Genomic DNA, 21,608 nt, shown 5'->3' on the forward strand with positions numbered 1-21,608 from the left:
GGATGAACTCCTCTAATGAAATCGAAAGCAAAAATAACAAGTAGGAACAAACCATTACCTCAAAAAAATAAGAGCCAAATCAGGCTTGATCAAAACAGAGCTAATAAATACCCTTGGCTACTCCATCTAGCAATCAGCTTTGAGTGTCAGCCTTCCATTTTTCTCAGCAACCCTTCTCTGAACTGCTATGATGAAAGAAAGGGAAAGAAAAGCTGCATATCCTTTGAATAGAACAGCTGCCATAAACTGTCAGGACATTTGCCATGACCCATTGAAGGATCACGAGACAGGTGTGGAAAAACACAGAGCATCATCCTTTGTCTGAGGCACTGAACCTGCTCCAGAGGCACAGCCAGGGGCACACTGTATTGACAAATGTACCAGTGGAGAGGGTCTTTAGGTAGCACTGCAACGCGAATTATCTTCCAGGAAGCAGAGCACAGAGTAAGGAAACAACACTATGGACCAGATTCTTCACACTCACGTTAGTCTCTTCCTGTTTTGTTAGTGGTAAAGGATACTCTTGGCAATTCAAATTGCCACAGCAATACTAGGGAAAGCATTTAACATGCAGTAGCTGCCAATCCACTGTAAAGAACTGACATACAATATAATTACAGATTTTAAACTGGGCTTGTACTATCTAATATCTCTGCTAAAGTCAGTAGCAGTGTTCCTGTGCTTGTCCCTGTTGTCTGGGAAAAAAACCCCGAAACACACACCTATAATATTCTTTGCCCAGTCAGGTGGAAGCCCCTAAACTCATTTAATCTTTGTATTTTTTTCTTTTTCTTAAGTCTAGCCACTGCATAAGTCTTTCTTTTTCCCCCATGAATTAAATCATAAAATAATACATAATCATGTTTATGCTATTCTTAGTATAATTCCATTTTACTAGTTTTATTAAAACTATGAAAAAAACAAGCTTAAAGGGAAATATGTGTAAATAACTTTCATCCGTATCTAATTCAGTCAGTCAAATAAGAAACTCTTGTGGAAAAGCCATCAACTTTTACCCAAGAATGTCACTGATGACCAAATAAAAAAATGCTCACATTAACACAGAAAATCAACATTTTATACAGGAGCATGTGTAAATGAAATATATAGCCTGGAATTTACAATATGTTCCAGTACGGTTATGGATAACTGCACGGGGGAAGCAGGAGAAGGGAAGGAGTTCGGCTGGAGTGATTAAAGCGCACACATGAAAAAGACAAGTATTTTCTCAGCTGCAGCTGTGTTTTAGGTGGAGAGCACACACAAGGCTCTCTTCACTTTTTTATTGGAATATTTAGGTGCTCGGGTAAAAGGAGGAAGTGGGATGGCTAAATGAATAGTGTGTGCTCACGAAGATTCAATCAAGGAATGGCAGCTCAAAACAATGAAGCCTCAGAAACAGGCATAAAGGTCTAATAGTCCAAATGTTTGCACACGTGTACTTATGTCTAAAATTTAATCTGATAACCTGTCTTCAAGGTTTTCCAGTCCTTAGAGTTGAAAATGTCAATTTAGTGACCTATTTAGCTTAATAGTTACTCAAATGCTATGAAAACCTACTGATACTGAAAATACTTATTTCCTACCATCATGCTTGCTCTTATAAAAGATGACGGACATCATGTGTCAAAATATAATATCCAATATATGGAAGAAAAGATGCCAAACGCTGCTAAGTGTCCTACAGTATCATTAGCTTATTCAGACTTACATCTCTTAGATAAAACCAATGCACTTAATATTTAAAAGTCTGTTGTTTGGATACAAATGGATTTGTTTAACATTTCTTAAAAAAATGTTTCCATGCACACCTGATAAATATGCTGAATTTGCTGACTTCATACCAGGAGTATCTTTATCTTTCAGTTTATCGACATGTCCTATTTCCTGTACAGAATGAAGTTGTACGCTAATGAGGGAAGCACATGGTGCTCTACTCATTACCTGTGACAACTACCATTCAAGTGAGTTGGGTGAGTCAGAGAGGAAGATTTACTTCTTAATTCTATTTAGGCAGGCAACAATTTTTCTACAAAGAAAATTAACTACAGTCTCAATTATTTTTGAGCAGGACTTTTCTCTAGAATTGCTTAATTCAGAAAGATACCGCTAAGGCAAACACAATCAAATAGTAGATCAAGTAAGATTCAATAAGTTAGTGCCTGAAGGTCTTAATTTCTCTGTAGATCCACCAGTATCCCACAGGAGCCTTCCAGTTCCCCAACACCATGTCTTGAAGCCTGACCTGAGGGGACCACCTCTAGTAGGAGGGGAAGGGTTTAGCTTTGCTCCTGGAGTGGAATCTATCCAATGTGAATATCCATTTCAGAATTGTAAATAATCATATCCATGTTTCTTAACCTTTTGATTTGGGAGGGTCTCAAAATTTCAAGGAGAGGAATTGGAAAACTCCTGCATGTACCTCTCCACCTTCCTCTCACTCCCAAGTAAGAAATGTTTCTCTAGTCTCTTGGGACACATTTTGAAACCACTTTGCACAGAAAACTCTATAGAGCTAGAGTAAGAAGTGAGTAAAATTTGACCAAGGGCATTATGAGTTGGCCCTTTGTTAATTCATGTCAGCCATACTTACTGCACAATGATTTCTATTTTAGATAGTTGAAAAGCACACAGTAATCATCCAATACAACATGTTCTGTGCTGCATTAGGTCAACCCACAAGGTAATATAACCCACAACAATAATTGTATTATAATTCACATTGAGAAGCTTGATAGTTACATTCGATTCCAGAAAGACTATGGCAACTCAGCAAGATCACTTAGCAGACAACTTAAGCTTATGGAATATGTTGAAAGACTCGTGGACTCAATTTTTTTCCTAATACGCTTACTGTATGAAACAATATTCCATATCTATTTTAATAATTATTTATATTGTAATAATATAATATTCCTGATCTATTTTTTCATCTTCCCACAGACCAACAAGAAGCTCAGAAAGAAACAGGGATTCTCCCTCTTGTTTTCTCTCTCACAGGTTTACAAGGAATAAAAGAATAGAGCAAAAGCTTTTGAGTCATGTGGTTATTTTTATTCAGATGTATTCTACACTAACATAGACTGACTCTTCCATAGTATAAAAGAAGTAATACTGATTGCTTTGATGGGATGGAGAAAATGCCCTCAAACCTATTAGAATACATACACTTCACCATAAATCATACAGAAGGCTAAATTAAGCTTATATACCATGCAGCCTTGTTTCTACTCCGCTAACAGATTAAAGATGACACAGCATTTTGTGACATGACTACATAGCTTAAATGGGAGAAGGGACAAAAGCAGAGACAAAAATAAAGGAATGGGAGAGCTCCTCCACTGTAGACAGGAAGTGTGCATCCTCTTTTAAAAACACACACTTTGAAAATGGTGTCATCAACTCACTACTTTCAAAAAAGAAAAGCCATCCTGAGGTCCAGTTCAGAAACAGAGCAGTTAAATATGCACATGCCTTAGCCGGCTTAAGTAAGCCAACTATCACTTGGTACTCTGAAGTCTGGGTACTCTGAGAAGCCTAGCTTATATGTACAGCAGGAGGATGTGTTCATGGCATATGATACCAAAAAAAATCATTATATAAAGCCAAAACCACGCAGTGATTTCAGGAAAGACACAGAGCAATGTGACCCATCTGCAGCCTAGAACTCTTTCATGAGATCCTCCCCTTAAGCCCTGACTCCTAAATACAGGCAGAGCATGAGCCTCTCTCCTGAAAAGCTTAAGCAGCAGCTGATACGGGAGCTCCTAATCTTACATCTCAGCCTTTTCTCCAACAGGATTTGCAAACAGAGGAATGTTAATAAAAGCTACATGCTAAATGTAGTCACTATATGAGGATTGCTAGCCACCAAGAAATGTGAGAGGGCAGTGAGGGCCTACAATAGACAACAATTGAGGACCCTGAAAACAGTCTTTAAGAGTATTGTGTATCCTCTAGTACTGTACTGCTATGAACTACAGGCATTAATGTGTTTGGAAGATATGCTGTTGCTTTTTCCAGCAAAGAAACACGTCAGAGGAAAGCAGATGCGTAAAGACTGTCTCCCAAAGGAAGAGGTACCACAGGAGCTGAGCTCATCTAGAAAAAACACTGGAATCCAGGATCCAGCCCTGCTGAAACAGGGAAGGTGATCCCAGCTGAAACACTAAGACTACCCACCTTGTTTGTGGCTCTGCTGCAGAAAGCTTCTAGGACAGCACATGCCCTTCAAAGTCTTATCCCATAAGCCTGAGAAAACTAAGGTAGGAAACCACCCATCAGGAGAATATGACTAGAATCTAGTGACCCCTGGTGAAAGCAAAAGAAAAGACTTAGAAGTGCTTTACCTATTTTTATATATAATAGTTTTGTAAGAAAGTCTTCCTTCTTTGCATTGAAAACAGACCGCTATCAGAGATACAACGCTGAAATAACTAAGCTTTTGGTCCACTACAGTATATCAAATCCTACACAGTTTTGCCATTACCACTTAGCCTGAAAATATTGCAGTGATTTCACATTTGGACTATGTGCTCTGAATTGGAAAGCGCATTAAGATAAACAATATTTCCTATCCCTCCTTCATTCCAATTGCAATAACCACAACATTAAATACATCATGGCATACAAGTAGAAATTAAATTAACAAAGTTGCATCAATATGCTTTATAGCAAAAACATGCTAGTTTCTCAAAGTCAAGAACACTCTTGGTATTCTTAAAGTAAAAAAGTAATTAACATTAAGATATTAAAACAGTGAAAAATTTCCCCTTCACCTACAACACTGTCATTATACAAATTTATTATTTATTGTGTTCTGTTACTCATAGTGTGTAAAAACATCATGTCTATGATAAAAATAGTATTTTGTTCTTGTTTTTAGAACAGGACAATTAGTGAAATTACTCCCATGAGCTAAGAAACTCTCTTTTTGCAAGGTCTTTTACAATAAAAATAAAAATCTGTCTTTTGTAAACTACTATGGTGACCTCTCCTGGTAGAAAAACATATGACCTCTAAGCATGAAAACATTTAATCAGATTAATCCTCAAAGGAGGAATTACACCTGGCCCATTGTAGAGTTTATTTTTTAATGCCATATCCTTAAAGATCGAGATGCCATTTACAAATCAAAACTGACACACAAACTACTAGATCATTAAGAAAACATTACAGCCTCCTGCTGTAGGGGCAAAAGCCTATACAAGAGGCTTTGGCAACTTTCTAAAAATAATTTTTCAATAGAATCATCTTAGAGTAAGATAAAATTATAACTGCATAAATTAGGGAATAAAAATTTGGGACAGAGTGGAAGGATAAAATGTTAGCTAAAAGTGACACAATGAAGCAAGCCTGAAAAAATGGACAATGTTTGCTGAAAATATAGTATCTTTTCCTTTTCTGACATAAATCTTTTAAATAAAAACAATACTTTCCATGGGAACTTTAAGTAAAAATACTCCTAAACACTTTTTTTATTTTTAATCTCAGTCACTTAGCTACTGTGACTTTGGACTCAGACAACTTCAAAGTTTGCCTATGGTCATGCAAAAAGTCTGTGCTAATACATCAGCAACTCTTTGAGAATAGCTCAAGACATTCTTTGCTTTGAACAACCAACCAACAATAACTAACTAGTGAAAATATATAAATTTGTTGTATAATATGCACACACACCTGAAAGAAAGCTTTATACATCACGAAGCAGATATGTCCATGTAAGTTTGATGACCTCCCAGAGAGGAAAGTGACAGAAGAAGCAGCACAACTTTAAACACTACAGTAAATAAGATTTTAGAGGATCATTCTTAGAACAAGGAGTATAAAAGGAAGACTTACACACAAGTTACAAATATTAAAAGTCAAAAAGAACAGTTAAGCAAGCAGAATTTTTGTAATGAAAGACATCATAAGCAATCAGCACTGATTTGATTGATCTGTTGAACTCACAGGGAAAATTTCAACAAGTGAAAGCAAAAAGAAGTAAAATGGTTAGAACTCTGGGAAACATGGTCAATGGAAATGGCATTGACCCATGACAGGAATCCAAGGTAATGATAAAAGTGCATATATTTATTTTAAGAACAAGTAGATTAAAACCAACTGTAGTATTTAAAAACACTAACTTTTTCTTCTTTTAATTATTTATTACCAAACCATCTGTAAATATATCAGTGAAGAACTGAAGTGTGAAATTACTTCAAGCAGGTAGGGTTTCAAATTAAAAAGCAATAATATTATGCCTGTTCTCTTAATTTCTCAGAAGATGCATTTTGAAAGAATTTTACATCAAAAAAAGAATAACAAACAACAGGTAAGGATGATAGAACAAAAAGACAGCTGTCAGGTTTTGCCTTCTTCAAGATGAACACTCTTCAAGAGCCAGGTTTCTGTCAGAACAGTGCATGCGGATGCAGCTCTGCAGATCAGGCAGGAATCACAAATTCATTCTGCACTCAGTCACACGGTATTTAAGGAGCACTTACGAAAAGCATTGGGAAGGTAGCAGATAAACACAAGTAATAATTAGGAGTCGATTCTATCAAAGACGGAAAGTGAACAGTGTTGACTCAAGATTAAATATTGACTGTAGGAAATCCCATAATAACTGTTCTGGCCTGTATTTGGAAGAAGCTATTAAAAAGGCAAGTGAACCCTGACAAATATCTCCATGAGTACCAAAAGTGTCTAGAGAGTAATTAAGTAGGAAAAAAAAAAGACAGCTATTTAAAAGTTTTTTCTTCCCTGTTTTTACCAAAAGTATTAATCCATTTTTTAAAGGAATTTTAAACCAGTTCCAAAATTCTGCTGTTCATATGCCTGTTGGGAACAGACTTTACAATGTGGTCCACAAAAAGGCAAGAAAGCTACATTCCCTCCCCTACACTCAAATTGTTACTCTTAGAAGATACCATACACCCTGGTTATCCACCTTCTCGTACTCAGGTGTGGCATGATAATTTTGTGAGGCTATATCTCAAGTTCATAAACACCATCCTGGGCAGGATTATTTCAAAAACTTGTTTTTACTATACAATACAGTAAGTTCTCTCTTTTCAGCAGTCCCAGTTGCAGAACTGCCCATAGTCATCCCTCACACTGCTCTTTTGGCTCAGTATGCTGCTCAGTTTTGCCAATTTGTTCTGGTGATCAAAATGGAGGATTTCTTAAGCGAGTACCTGCTCCAATATTTAGGGCATGAGATACTGGAAGAAATGCACAGGGACATCAGACAGGGGACTTAAAAGAGGCATGACAGACTTCTTCCAGAAGTCAGGTATTAAGCACTTAGTGCAGCAAATCATGATCTGACAACAGGCCACTAAAGGTGACATCATGGTGGAAGTTTGTCAGAGACCACATGATCAGGATAAGAAGGCAGACAAAGTCTTCTTTAAACAACTCAAGAAAGTTTCTAGATCATGCCCTGGTTTTTATAGAGGACTTTAATTCAGCTAGCACCTATTCAAAGAGCAACACAGTGAGATGCAAGCAATCTGAGAGATTTCTAGAGTGTTTCAGGAGTAACTTTTAGATACAGGTATTGAGTGGGCAACTGGGAATGAAACACAGCTGGGTCTGCTGTTCAGATACACAAGGGAAAATTAGCTGCGGATATAATAATCAATGACAATGCCTTGGATGTAGCATCCAAGAAATAATGTAATTCAAGATCCTGAAGGGATAACAGACCCTACACTTCAGGAGAGCAAACTTCCAATTATTCAGGGAACTGATAGGTGGGATCCCATGGGAGACAGCTCTGAAGGGTCAACAAGCTCAGGATAGCTAGCAGGTCTTTGAAGACAACCTCCTCCAAATGCAAGGAAGTGATGAAAGCTAACAACAGGAGAACAAGGGAAGTGATTATCCCCCTTTACTTAGCACTCATTAAATTGCACCTAGAATACCGTATCTGTTTTTTTCCACCACTACAAGAAAGACTTTGATAAACTGGAGCAAGTTCCGCATAGGGCCATCAAGGTGGTCAGGGTGTTGGACCACATGCCCTGTGAGGAGAGGCTGAGGGAACTGGACTTGTTCAGCCTAGAGAAATGAATGCATGGGGGACCTCTGAGCTGCCTCTCAATATATACAAGGAGGTTATTGAGAAGATGGAGCCAGGTTCTTAACAGTAGTGCATGGCAGGAAGATGAACGAAAACAGACCATAGCAGAAGGCTGAAAGACAACAAACCAAAATTGAAACAAGGGAGGTTCATAGTGGATATAAGGAAAACTGTCTTCACCATGACGGATCGTCAGGCATTGGAACAGGCTGCGCTGAAAGGCTATGTAGTTTCCATCCTGGGAGATTTGCAAGACCTGATGGGATAGTGCCCTGAGCAACCTGGTCTGATCTCCTCACTGACCCTGTTTTGAGCAGGAGGTTGGACTAGAGACCTCCTGAGGTCCCTTCCAGCCCAAATTATTCTATGACTGTATGAAAAGAAGAAATCACCAAGGCACATGGTTTCAGAGTTCTGTGAGATCCAGCATTTGCATACTATGACAAGTGGAGACGCTATTCCCTCCCATTACGCAATCTGTAACTAGAGTGGCCATAATTATTTTGGAAAACCCTATTTGCCCTTCCTGCTTGGAAAATTCCAATGTCTGCAGGAGCTGAAGAGAGGGGCAGGCAGTGCAAATCTAGAATTCAGATGGTAATGTAGTATTGCCTTAAGTGTTGCAAACACTTTATTCACAACTGTGGCCAGTTCCATTGTGCTTGTTTCCCCAGATATTGTACAAGAACTTTCTCATGCAGCAGATCCTAAATACTGATGGATAGACAAGTGAAAAACCTCCCAACAGTACACTTCCAGGACCAAGGAAAGCAGGGGAAACCAGAGATTCCTTTTCATACCACACTACAGGTAGTAATCCGAATTTAAAAAAAACCCTGCAAGTGCATTTAAGGTTTGTGGATTGTGAAATAACATGTACATTGTTGTTCTACCTAGAAGTCTTGTGATCCATTTTAAACACTATTTGAAACTCTAAGCTTGTCTTCGCAAGTATAAAAAATTCAGGAGGAATTATGTTCTTCACTATCTAGTCTGTTGGTGTTTATCAGCATGATTCATTGTGCCAATGCCACTGTCACTTCCCTCATTTGCTGGCTTGCTAAATAGTCAGAGGAGAGAAAAAACCAACCAGGAATTAACAAAGATCATACAATGTATGTATATGGAAAAATTAAATTAGACTATCTCACACAGAGCTGGCAAAAACCCTCCCAAGAGTGGCAGTGAATACACAAAATACTTGGTAGTATGAGAACAAAAACCTCCTTCAAATGACAGCATTTGCAAGTTCAAGACAAGCAATTTCACCAGTCCTACTACCATGGAAGTAAACTGATTTTACCACAGTGATGATCAGACGGAGATTTACATGTTGTCTTTTCTTCATAAATGCAAAGAACAGAAGTTTCCTTTAAGCCCAAGCAAGGGCATCAAATAAAGCAATTTACAGCATTTGGGGAGGCATAGCATCAGCCTGTACCAGACGCTGTGGCTATGCAACATCTTCAATAGTCTCAAAGATGACAGATTGGCCTTAACATTCAAACAGAGGGCCAAAGAGTCATATTTTTTTCCTCCAGAATTTACTTGAATTTTCAGAGAACTGAAAACATATGCTTGGGGGGGTGGGGGAAGGAGATTAAGGGTTTGGGCCTTTTTTTACTTTAAGTTCCAGCAACTGCTTCTTCAGCCCCCTTTTTCCATTCAAACTACAATCACTGCTTTGGAGGGCCTTCTTGATATATTCTCTCCTTGGTATATTCACATAGCTTGTCTGAATGATGAGTTTTCACACTTGACAAAAAATTATCTTACACCACCCAGATGTATTAAGAATATTAAAAAATTAAGTCTTTAAAACACAAGACTTCAGTGGCTTAGGACACATCTGCAGTTACATCTGTGACTAATGTGCCATATCTACCCCAGTGACAAATATTATCCAAAATTGTATTTGGCACATTATCTCACCCTCTCTAAGAAAATACAAAAACATTTAAGTGTCTACAAGTATCAAATGCTATCCTTCTTGTCAGGCCTTACCAACTTTCAACATTACAATTTTGAAGTTGATCCTTCCTAACTGTTAATCTACCTCAATATAATGAAAAGAAGTTTTTCCACAAGTGGGAAAATACCACAAGCATCACATACTAGTATATATTTGCTGCTGACACACTAACAGTGCTATACAAAGAATTACAGGTTCCTTCAATCAGAGAGAAACAAACCAATTTCATTTTGAACTTGATCCAATAGATGCTTCGGTCCAATTTTGTTTCTCACCATACTGGCAGTCTCCACTGTTCTCAGACACTTTCAAGAGAGCAGAGTGACATGGAAGGCAGAATACATAGGCATGTGTTTCCATATTTTGGTGAGAGAAACTCTCTCTGGTTACATGAACAGTCAACTATGGTAAGAAGTAGATCAGAGTAATGACCTACCACAGAGTAAAGAGAGCAATGACCTCCAGGCTTCTGTGGGGTTAGCACTCTCCTGGATAAATGGGAGATGCAGTTCGAAATTCCTTCAGGTAAAGGTGGGGAGAAGTGCTCCAAGCAGAAGTCTAACTATTTAGCTACCAGAGACAAGAAACCTCACAACTCTACGAAAAAGAACTAATTTAATTAGCTCTAAAAGCAATCTTTCAAGTGTTTTAATTGAAGTTAATTTGTTTCAGAGAAAACTCTAAGACTCACAGTTTTAAGACAAATGCTTTCTAGGCAAGTGAGTCTACAGTAGCCAGCAGAACAGCTAACCTCTCTGCTGGCCGTTTCTAGGAAGGAAGCTAAGGAAACAGTAGAGAGGAAAATAAACTCAAGAGAGGTATCCTCCAGGGTAAGGTTGCAACACAAGGTGGCCAAGAAATTGTTCCAGCTCTGCCACTGACTATGCATGATTCATTTGTTAGATGATAACATCACTTAAAAATAGCTAGCAATGCTATGTGGGTACTCTGTGGACCACACATCTGTCTTCATCTAGTTATTTTTTGTCCAACAATATGTGTCTGCACATGCACACACCATCTACACAAAAACAATCCGCTAAGCATTGAATCCTTGCCAGTATTACTGTTTCGGGTAGTGGTTCTACTGACCTACAATCACTCTACATCTTTCAGTGAGTATGAGAAGACTACATATGATTGGCAGAATACTGCACTTTCTTTGACACTGAATATGGCTTAAAGGCCAAGCAACATTTGTTACAGCTTTAACATTAATCAAAATTCCAAAATAACTCAGGGATCCTAATGATGGCTTAGTCAATTGCACGCAAAAGCCGCATGTACTAATGTAGTGTAAGCCATAGGAAAACAAATAAGTAACTGATTTTTATTTTCAAACCAGACAGAAAACCAAAATCCATCACATGAGAAGTCACCACTTAGCAAAAAGAAATTACAATAAGAATACTGAGATTATCACACATTGAGATCAGAGGATTTGAGTGGCTAAAATACAGATACTGTGAGCAACTGTTTAAAAGTGATATACTCTATTTTTATCAAGGATTTTTTCATCTCTATTCTTAACTTTCTACAGGTAAAGAGGGGCAGGGGGGAACAGAGGAGGAACATTGTCTAGAGTCCTCATGCAAATTATTTGTACTTTTATTTCCCACCTACTTCAAATTAACACTTAAAAATATTGTATGTATGTTGCAACAGTTTATAGATGCTTGCTGGATGTGATTTCACATTTTTAAGAGACTTAATAGCTCAGGACTGGTAACACAGTTCAGGTACATTTCATCTGTAAATTAGCCACTCAGCCCAGTGATAAAAAAATTGTTCCCTGGCTACTGTGAAAACAATAAGCAACCTCTGTATGACCTCCAAGTGAGCAGATTTTTCTATCATAACACCTATTGCTTAAATTACTACTTAAGATCCTAATAGAAAGAAAAGGATATTGGATTAGCAACGCGATGTCTTCATGCTTCTGCAAAATACCAAGTACAAAACTTAATGTACGCTCAAGAGCCTGACACCCTAGTGGATGGCTAACAGCCACAAGAGTTAACAAGCACCAACTTCAGAGTCAAATCACTGGTGCATAGAAGTGGCATAAAAGCTCTTCCTTCCTGTTCTATATACTGGCAAACTAGAGTGACAGAAATCACTTACCCCCCAGATTCAGATACTTCTGAAGAGCATGGTTCTTGGCCAATTTTTTACCATAAGACTTAGAAGACATATGTTTAAAGATACATTCCTGCCTATAGAATATCCTGTTCCACGCTGCATAAGACTGATGAACACCAGTTGTCTACTATAAGAGCTACAGGGTACAGTTTCATACCTTATGAAAAGCAAGTACATAAAAACTGTTAATCTATCAAGTACCCTCGTAGTTTACAGATCTAGAAAATAATAATCACCATTAAACTATGACCTTCCTTTAATGAAAGCAGGTACTATTTTAAATGTCCTGGTAGCATGCTTTGCATGAGGATTTTTAACAGTTATCTCCCTTGTTCACGTAAAGCAATTTACATTTAGTCAAACTGATTAGAGTCTTTCCCAAAAAAGTTCACTTACCATCCAGAAAAGGCTTCCAGTGGCAAATTCAGAATAATGCTCTATAGTAGATAGTACACTGAATATTAAACAAATCAGCACCAAGAGAAATCTGTTAAAAGAAAACAGTGTTTAGTGACTCGTCAAGTTGAACTTGAAATCTAGATCTAGTTTTAGCTCTCTCATTCACATAACTTTTTTCATCGCAAGTACTTTGTGTTTAATCAGTTAATTCTTCCGAGTCAAGTGAGTATCATCATTTTGCCTTCCATAACTTTTAAGAAACATGGAATAAAAATGACAGGAAGGCTGAACACAGTTAAATCAATATGTAAAACTCACATTATCAAGTATAATTTCCCATAGAAGCTTGTCACAGTGAATGTTTCATGTTTCACTGATTGCTATATAACTTATGTGCTGCAGTAGAAAGGTATCATAATTGATAATGCATTAATTAAAGTAGAATTAGACATATGACTGGAGTGAGGAACAGTAACCTCAATGAAAAATGTTTCATTAAATGCATTCCATAAATTCAAAACATACATAAATACAGAAGAAACAGCTACTACCACAGTATTTCTAGTATCACCATTCAGATCAAGAAAAAAATTCAGAAGTCTCAAAACATATACTCCTGCCCCAAAAAATAGTTTAAAAAAGCAAAACTGAAAAGTCATGAGAATTGGAAAACAAAATGTGCAATTAAATCCTAGTTTATTAAATGCTTAAATGCTGGCAGAATACCCATTACTTTTGATGCATAGTGTCTCAGCCATCTTTCCACCATTGGTAACATGTTAAACATTTAAACAACTGGTGGAAATAAATGATGCATGAAGAACTCAGACAGACAGACCAGAAGGACAGACTTCTGATATGTTTGCACTACAGTTTTCACCATCTCTTAAGGTCATGCAGAAAACAAGAGAAAAGTAAGAAAACTGAAATATCTTCCACTAACAGCCAGAAATGTTCCCTCTTGTGTACCAGCTCTTCCAGCTGTCATTTCCTCTGATTCCATGTCAAGACGCTGTATCTAAACTCCTAAACCCTCAAACCAGCAATTAAGACCTTAACAGTCCTGCATGTGATGAGACGTTTTTCCAATGAGAAACCCTTCTGAAGAAGATAAACACTACCGACAAGGCTAGTTCAAGAACTTCAAAGCAAATGACAGTCTAACAAACAGCCCTGTTGGCTGTACTATTAAAATTGTGACATTTCAGCAAACAGAAATAAACACACTAACTACACTTAGTGCGCTTTTGGTAGCTTTTACGTGAAAAATTTAGGAGGAAGAGCGTATCAGGAAGGGGAAAAATTCATGCTCAACCTAGAGACCAGTGACAAAACGAATTCCTTAGGAGTCTATCCAGGGACTTACCCTGGTCAACATTTTTATCAGTGTTCCAGAAGAGGAGATTAAATGCACCTCATCGAGTCCACACATGACACCAAACAAAGGGTTCAATCAATAAACCTGAGGGCAGAGCCACCGGTTAGAGGTGCCTGGGCAGGCTAAGGAACAAATCTACAGGAGTCTCATAAAACTCAACATGAACAAATGTCATGTCCTGCACATAGTATGGGGCAGGCCCAAACCCACATCAGATGAAGACTGCCCCTATCTTGGGCTGCATCCCCTGTAGCCCTGCCAGCATGTGAAGAGCAGTGATGGTTCCCTTTTGCCAGACTACACCTGGGGTGGTGCACACAGATGGGGCCACAGGGTACAGCACAGTGGTGACAGACTGGAGGGAGCTTGGCGAAGGGCAAAGGCAGCACGAGGACAACCCTGATCCAGCATTAGCAGGGACAGGTGCCCACCACCCTAATGGCGGGGGAAGCCCTGCCCCCACTGCCCACCACGTGTCCCACGTGCCCCAAAGTCCTGTACATCTTCCTCCAGTCACCTCATCTGTTCCCTTCACCTATTTCTGCCCCCACAGGTTGCCATTTTGTAAAACACCATACACCACTTTTTCACAGACTGCCCCATGACTGGCTCATAGGACCACTTGCCCCTTCCTGTTTACGTCAGAAAGGCATCAGAGCAGGATGCTCCTGCTGATGATATACCTTAGACCCACGTTTTTTATGTCATACCCCACGTTTTCATTCTTCTCCGTGACTGGATGGTTGCCATTTTTTTGAAACCATCATACCTATATGATCTCAGACCACCCTCTGACTGGCTGCTCATTTCCTTTGGACCTGGAAGTGCTCATATAAAAAAATATGTATAATTTTTGTAAATACATAGGTTTCTATATATAGAAATACATATAAATAATATATAGACTATAGAATTGTGGTGGGTTGACCTTGGCGGGCTGCCAGACACCCACCCAGCTGCTCTCTCACTCTGCCTCCTTGACAGGACAAGGGGAGAAAATAAGATGGAAAGGCTTGTGGGTCAAGATAAAGACAGAGAGATCACTTACCAATTACCATCATGGGCAAAATAGATGCAACTTGGGGAAAATTAACTTAAATTTATTGGCAGTTAAAATAGATTTGGATAGTGAGAAACAAAGAAAACTAAAACATCTCCCCTGCCTTCCTTTCCCAGGCTCATCTCCCCTCCTTCGTTCCCAGCTCCTCTACCTTCCTCCGTCACACATGCCCCGAGTGGGGCAGGGGGATGGGGAATGGGGGGATTGTGGTCAGTCCATAACACTTTGTCTCTGCCCCTCCTTCCTCCTCCTCACACTGTTCCCCTGCTCCAGTGTGGGTCCTTCCATGGGCTGCAGTCCTTCAGGATAAACCTGCTCCAGTGTGGTCTCTCCAGGGGCTGCAGGGAAATTTCTGCTCTGGAACCTGGAGCACCTCCTGCTCCTCTCACCTCGGTGCTTCCAGGGCTGTTTCCTCCCGCTTTTTTTTTTCCCTCTTGCCTCACAGCCTGTGCTGTATTTTTGGCCTTTCCTAAATGTGTTTTCCCAGAGGCACCCCACCTGTGGCTGAGGGGCTCAGCCGTGCCCTGCGGTGGGCCTGTGAAAGGCAGCTGGAACCGGCTGTGTCCAGCATGGGGCAGCCCCGACCTTTCCTCACAGAGGCTGCCTCTGCAGCCACCCCTGCCCGCGCCTGGGCACCAAAACCCAATACAAGAATATAAAATATAGAAAATAAATATAAGTATACATATAAATATAAAGGAGTATACAAATAGGCATAATATGTTACTTATTTACTCATAGATGCACTTCATATATCTATACACACTATAGAGTATACATGTGTGTATATATAGGATATATACACATATGTAGATAAATGAATTATATATAACATATATATCAGAAAAAGCACAGGTATATAATATATAAAACATGCTTTAATAAGAGCTAATGAAATGAATAATTAATATTGAAATGTGAATAGAAAGTTCATTAACACGAGTAAAAGGCAGGTGCAGGGCCCCCCACTATACAAGGCAGCTGAAGAAGCACTAACATGCATGGGCTGGGGGAAGTCCGCAAAGGTGGTGGGCACCAGCACGCTGGCGGGACAGGAACAAGTTGGAACATGCCTGAGAACTGCCTCTTGCGCAGCCCCTTCTGCGCGGAAAGCAGAGACCCGTCGTCTGAGCTGCACCAAGAGACCCCATGTCCAGCCCCAGACAGCCAGGATGTCCATGGCCATCCCATGTAATTGGGGCTGTTGCTGGGCTCGGCACGGTGCGGCATGGCTTGGGCAACGCTGGCTGTGAAAACAGGAACCCTCAACTGCCTGGGGCTGGGCCTCTGCTTTCCACGAACCTGCCATTTACTTGTGTTAATTAACTTTCTATACACATTTAAACATTAATTATTCATTTTGTTAGCTCTTATTAAAGTATGTGTTATACAATATGTGATACGTGTACCGTTTTTATGGGTACATTTATTTTACTTACCTTTACATTTTCTATATATGCTCTATATACACATATAAACAGTACATCTACGTATAAATGAAACATATTTATGCATATTGGTACTCACCTTTATGTACATATATATAGAGAGGGAAATATATGTTTGCATACGCAGGCACGCACACAAACACAGGTACATATAGCAGACAGCCATCCTGCAAGGGGCAGACGGCGGTGGGGCAAACTAACCACATGACCAGAAGGGCGGGGCTTTCCATGGCCAGTGGGCGGGGCAGTGGCCGGGGCGGGGCTTCCCGGGCAGGTGGGGGTGTGGCACGTGCCACTGGCCACCGGGGCCCAGCCATGCCCCTGTCCTGCCCTGAGGGCAAGAAGCACAAGAGCTATGAGGAGAGGCCGCAGGAACTGGACTTAGCCAGCCTGGAGAAGAGAGGACTTAGTTCTTCTCCTGTTCTGTGGGCCAGGCTACCGCGCAGCCTGAAAGGCAATGCAGACATCATCTCTTCAGGAAGAGAGTTAGAGCATGGCATCAGCCAGTATCCGTACAGTAAGAACTGCCATGTAAGAGAAAGGCAAGAGCCTACCAGTTCTAAACTCCATGCAACAGCCCCAAATCCCAGCACCCCATATGGTCTTCGTAATTACTAGTATAATTAATCATAGTACTTCATGACTGTATACCACAATGTCCTTCAAAATCTGTTACAAATGAAACCCAATCACAGTGACGCAATGCAAATCTTGCAAAGAACTTGCAGTGTTGATGGTATTGGAAGGATGAACTTTGATTTTGCCCATCCTAGAATATTACTTTGGGTTTTCCAAAAGGCGAGAAAGTATGTTTTTCTCCTCCAGCAAAGCTGAACAATGCTCCAGTATATCCAATTCTCTTGATTATGGGATTCAGTTTAATTACCACTGGATCAACTCCTCTGTGAACATTTTTTGCTCCAATAAGTAGAAAGAGAGAGAAAGACAAATTTATCCCCAAAGTTCCTGATAACATAGTGACTCTTGTTGAAGAGCTTTGCTGCATTCATTCTACAAACCATCACAACAATAAAAACTAGTGACTAAAACTCCTGTGAATAGAAATAAGAGATTAATTAGTTCTTCACATCCAAGCCCCAAAGACAAGAACAATAAGTCTAGAACAGGTACAGCAGATATAAGACACGAAGCATGCTCTTAGGGCCAAAGCATGCTCTTAGGGCCACTACTTAGAAGTCAGTATAATCATATTGATTATTTACATAAAATATCCATTAACACTAATTTTTTAGTAGCCTAAATAAAATAGTGCCAGTTTTGAGTTCCGAATGGGATTCACCTTTTACTAATAAAAAGCTAAAGTTACCAGAGTCATTAAGGTAACCAATATTTTATGCTTCCTAACAAAGTAATTGGCTGTCAGGGAGCAGTGACAGTGAGGCTGCTCCATTGAAGTCAGGTACCAAGGGTGACAACAGCGCAGGAAAGGCCATCCCCTAACTCACCAGGATGCAGATTTGCAATACCTAAGGAGGGCTGAGGTGGGGCGAGCAACCAGCTCCATTAGCCCTTCAGTGATTTGTCACACAAGCTGAGGTAGGGAGGTAGGCACCCAGAATACATGTTTGTCTCAGACGGAGGGTAGACTGAGCCAATATTCTTTATGCAGCACATTCAAACCACGACTAGAACCAGGGAAAACTGGAGAATGCTAATATCAATGGGCACACAAGGGTCCTTCAGCTTTCCTTTTCCTCTTGTAGGAACACTTCAGATTTTTAGACTGCCCCAGGATCCCCAGGAACACTGAACAGAGGATAATGAACACTGAAAACAATTCTCATTCACATAACTGGTATGCTTGGTCCAGTCATTCACACATTGCAAGTCAACTGCATGTAAGTGCTAACACAGGCAAAGAGAGACAGTTGTTTCTCAGCTGCCACACAGACAACAGCTGACTTTGTTCAAGCCTAAAATTGGATTTGAAGATATTAAAAAATCCTGCTTAATATCTGAAGTCAAAGGGAAAGCATGATGCAAGAGAAACTGAAGCAAACAAAATCCTTACCAGAAAGGTTAGGTTTAGGAAAAAAGAAGGATAAAATCCCCATCTTTTTTATGTGGTTGTTTCTTGAAACAAACATAGGGTTCAAATTCAGCATATGTCCCTTTTTAATAAAACTACATAATCAAACATTACATGAAGCAAATCTATACACTTTTTCAGACAAAAGAATACGAATGAGTCTTTAGTTCAGCAATATCAAGCAGCTAAGTTGGCGCATTTATAGTTAATACTTCAGCGTTTCCCAAGGCATTCGAGCATGGCCAACCGGTTGAGGGAAGTAAGCCCTCTCCTCTGCTCAGCACTAGTGAGACTGTGCCAGGAGGGCTGGGCTCCAGTTTGGGCTCCCCAGTGCCTAGAGGCAGCAACAGCAGGGACTGACTCTGTTAGAGGGTCCCCAGGATGGGGCCAGCCTGGGGCACATGACCTGCATGGGAAGGCCAACAGCACTTCCCATGACGCAGGAGCAACCTTTCTCTCTGGCAAGGAATATGGCCCACAGGAACAGTCCCAAGAAACGCAGCCCTCAGCCCATCAGCCCCCTGCCATAGTGGGGCAACCTCCACTCCACAGCCTCACTTGGGGTAGAACCAGGTATGTCCCTTCCCTCAGGTTGGGGACGAAGCCATGCACGAAATCCTAATGGCCTCCTGATGTCACCGGTGACCTCACTGAAGCCATTTCCAGACTGTTGCAAGAAGGGCCTTCAGCAGTGGTGGGAGACTGCCACAGGGCTCTGGTGTCCCTTCCTGCTCAGCAAGGGTTTCTGGCAGCTATGAGTCAGATGGGGCGACTGTGGGAGAGGAGAAAGGACACAGAGAGGAGAAGGAGCAAGGTGGGGAAAACCACAAGGGACAAATGCGCTTCCCTCTTCCAAGCATCAGCAGCCCTGCAGCCCATCTAAGGCAACTTACCCCAAGAAGCTGATGGTTTTGGATGAGCTGGAGGGGTAGCCACTGCCACAACATGTCACCATAGCTGAGGTCCCCCCAAGAAGAGGAAGCAAGGGATGACCCTGCAAGATAGCCATCACCTTTCCTCCCCACCAGCCTGGGCCCAGCTCCCTCAGGAAGCCACCATGGCTCAGTCAATATCTACTTGCAAGGCTGAGCATACTGTGCAGCAGTGGCAAAGGCCCTCCGATGGCTCTTGTCCGCTGCCAGAACTGGGACAGGGATGTCACCTGGATGCCAGCTATTGCTCCTACTCCTCTTGCATCCCTTTAGGGGTCATTCAGGAAGGACAATGCACCTAGCACAGGCCTTGGACATTCAATGGAAACCACGATCATCTCACCTGACTTTCCTTCCCCATCCACCTCTAGCTAATTTCTCCATTTCTCTCCATCACTTAATGACAACTCCATTTCTTTAGCGTCCTCCCCCTGCATGGGTTTCTGACACCTATTTGCACTTTTAAAAGTTCTCTACCAATTATTTACTGTTACAGTATAATTACTGAGTAGTTACTGAAGAGTTAGTCAAAGTGCACACACTTTATAGTGACTATTTTCTATAAAGCAGAAAACCAAATCTGCGCAGGACAATTGTATGTGATGCTCATCTCAGGAATCTGTGTGATTAGATTCTGGTTTTAGGTTATTTTTAACTATTTCTGTCAGCTACAGGTTTGAAAATTATTTATTTGAACTCTTAGCTTCCCTTCAGACCTTGTTTAAGTGATGGGTAACAAATGGTATTTCTCTAATATGCTAAAACAGTAGCTGCTTTGGTGAGAGAGTTTACACTGGCAGCCCAGGCACTTAATGTGTAAGTTTAGTTACTACAGAAACAACTAAGGCTGTGGGCTTTTTGTAAATCAGTACTGTGAAACGGAAGGGAAAAAGATCATGTAGATGGATCTATTTTTCAAATTCTTTTGGTGATAAGTTTGCAAAGATAACGGCTCCTCTGTTTACTCTGAACTGTGAGCTCTGCTGGGGTAAGAATGGCTATCCACTACTATGTATTTTGTTTCAGGTATTACTGTAAAGTAGATTTTCAGATGCTTTCAGGTAAGTGTGGTACCATAATATTGTAAGATGATAACTAAAAAGAAAATAGCACTAATGCTTATCATATAAGTTTGGGGTTTCTACAGAAGTAAAGGACTAACCAGTCTAAATTATTTGATTGGCAAAACTTAGGGATACAGAAACCGAACCCTTGAAAATCAGTCATGCAATTCCACTATGCATGCTACAGAAAACAGGAAGCAATAATAAATGCCATACTTTCCAGCTTTCTGAATCATAACTCACAAGGAATTGGACAGAATGCTGATGTTTATTATAATGCTTAAAGGTAATTCTCTATGGTACTTTTTTGTTTTCATCACCTTAATAAACATTTTAAATTGTTTTCATATCTTTTTCTAGCTGATTTACTTCAGTACAAATAAAAATTTAGGATTTAAAACATCACTCCTGTCTAACAGAAAGGCTTCTTTTTTTTCTTTTAAAAAATATAATGGGAATATAATAGAAAAGGAACTGTATAAATTGAGTAAAGTCCATGTGAAGGATGACTTCAGTAAGCCTTCAGTAAACCTCTCCTGATGCCTAGCTGCTATCTGGTTCTTTTGAACTCTGTTCCTGAGTATGCCCTGTATTGGCCTTCTCTTAGCTGAGAGCCAGCTGGTAAAGGCCTAAGATTCAGCAGCACTGTGTAAAAGAACAAGTCAAACCTGGGCTGCCAGGAGTAAAGGAGAGAAGGAGACAATGGGGAGACGTTTATCATGCTTACTGAAAATTAAAATCTGATTTCTCTGAGTCTCTCATATTCAGGAAGCTGTTTCACCACTTTTGATGGTGTTAAAGAAAAATGTGTTTGTGGTGGGCATCTTAATGATTTCTAGTTCTTCATTAATGGCAAATACCCGGGGCTGAAATGTCTTTAGAAAAAATAAGGCTGAAGGGAAAAGGAATCCAGATAACACATCTTAGTCAAGGCTAGCAGAGCTTTTAGCACGGGACAGTTCTTAGCCATGTTCTCATAATTTACTAGTTACACAGCCCGTTGCCCAACCCTGCTACTTCTTTCACTTCAACATACACAAGTTGCCAAGCATATTATTCAGCAGTTTGACTTCCAGCCCCAAATGTTTATCT

The 21,608-nt window shown here is 40.2% G+C and overlaps 1 protein-coding gene across 1 annotated transcript in view; it reads right to left on the bottom strand.

The window, feature by feature from the left end:
• LOC140658458 (potassium voltage-gated channel subfamily KQT member 1-like) overlaps nt 1-21,608 on the bottom strand; it is a 523,061-nt gene that overhangs the window by 480,544 nt on the left and 20,909 nt on the right. The window contains exon 2 of the mRNA XM_072876915.1: nt 12,582-12,672. Coding sequence (XP_072733016.1) covers nt 12,582-12,672 — 91 coding nt within the window. The remainder of the gene's footprint in view (nt 1-12,581; nt 12,673-21,608) is intronic.

The sequence above is a fragment of the Ciconia boyciana genome, chromosome 1 (genome assembly GCF_034638445.1).
Source record: "Ciconia boyciana chromosome 1, ASM3463844v1, whole genome shotgun sequence".
Classification (NCBI taxonomy): Eukaryota; Metazoa; Chordata; class Aves; order Ciconiiformes; family Ciconiidae; genus Ciconia; species Ciconia boyciana.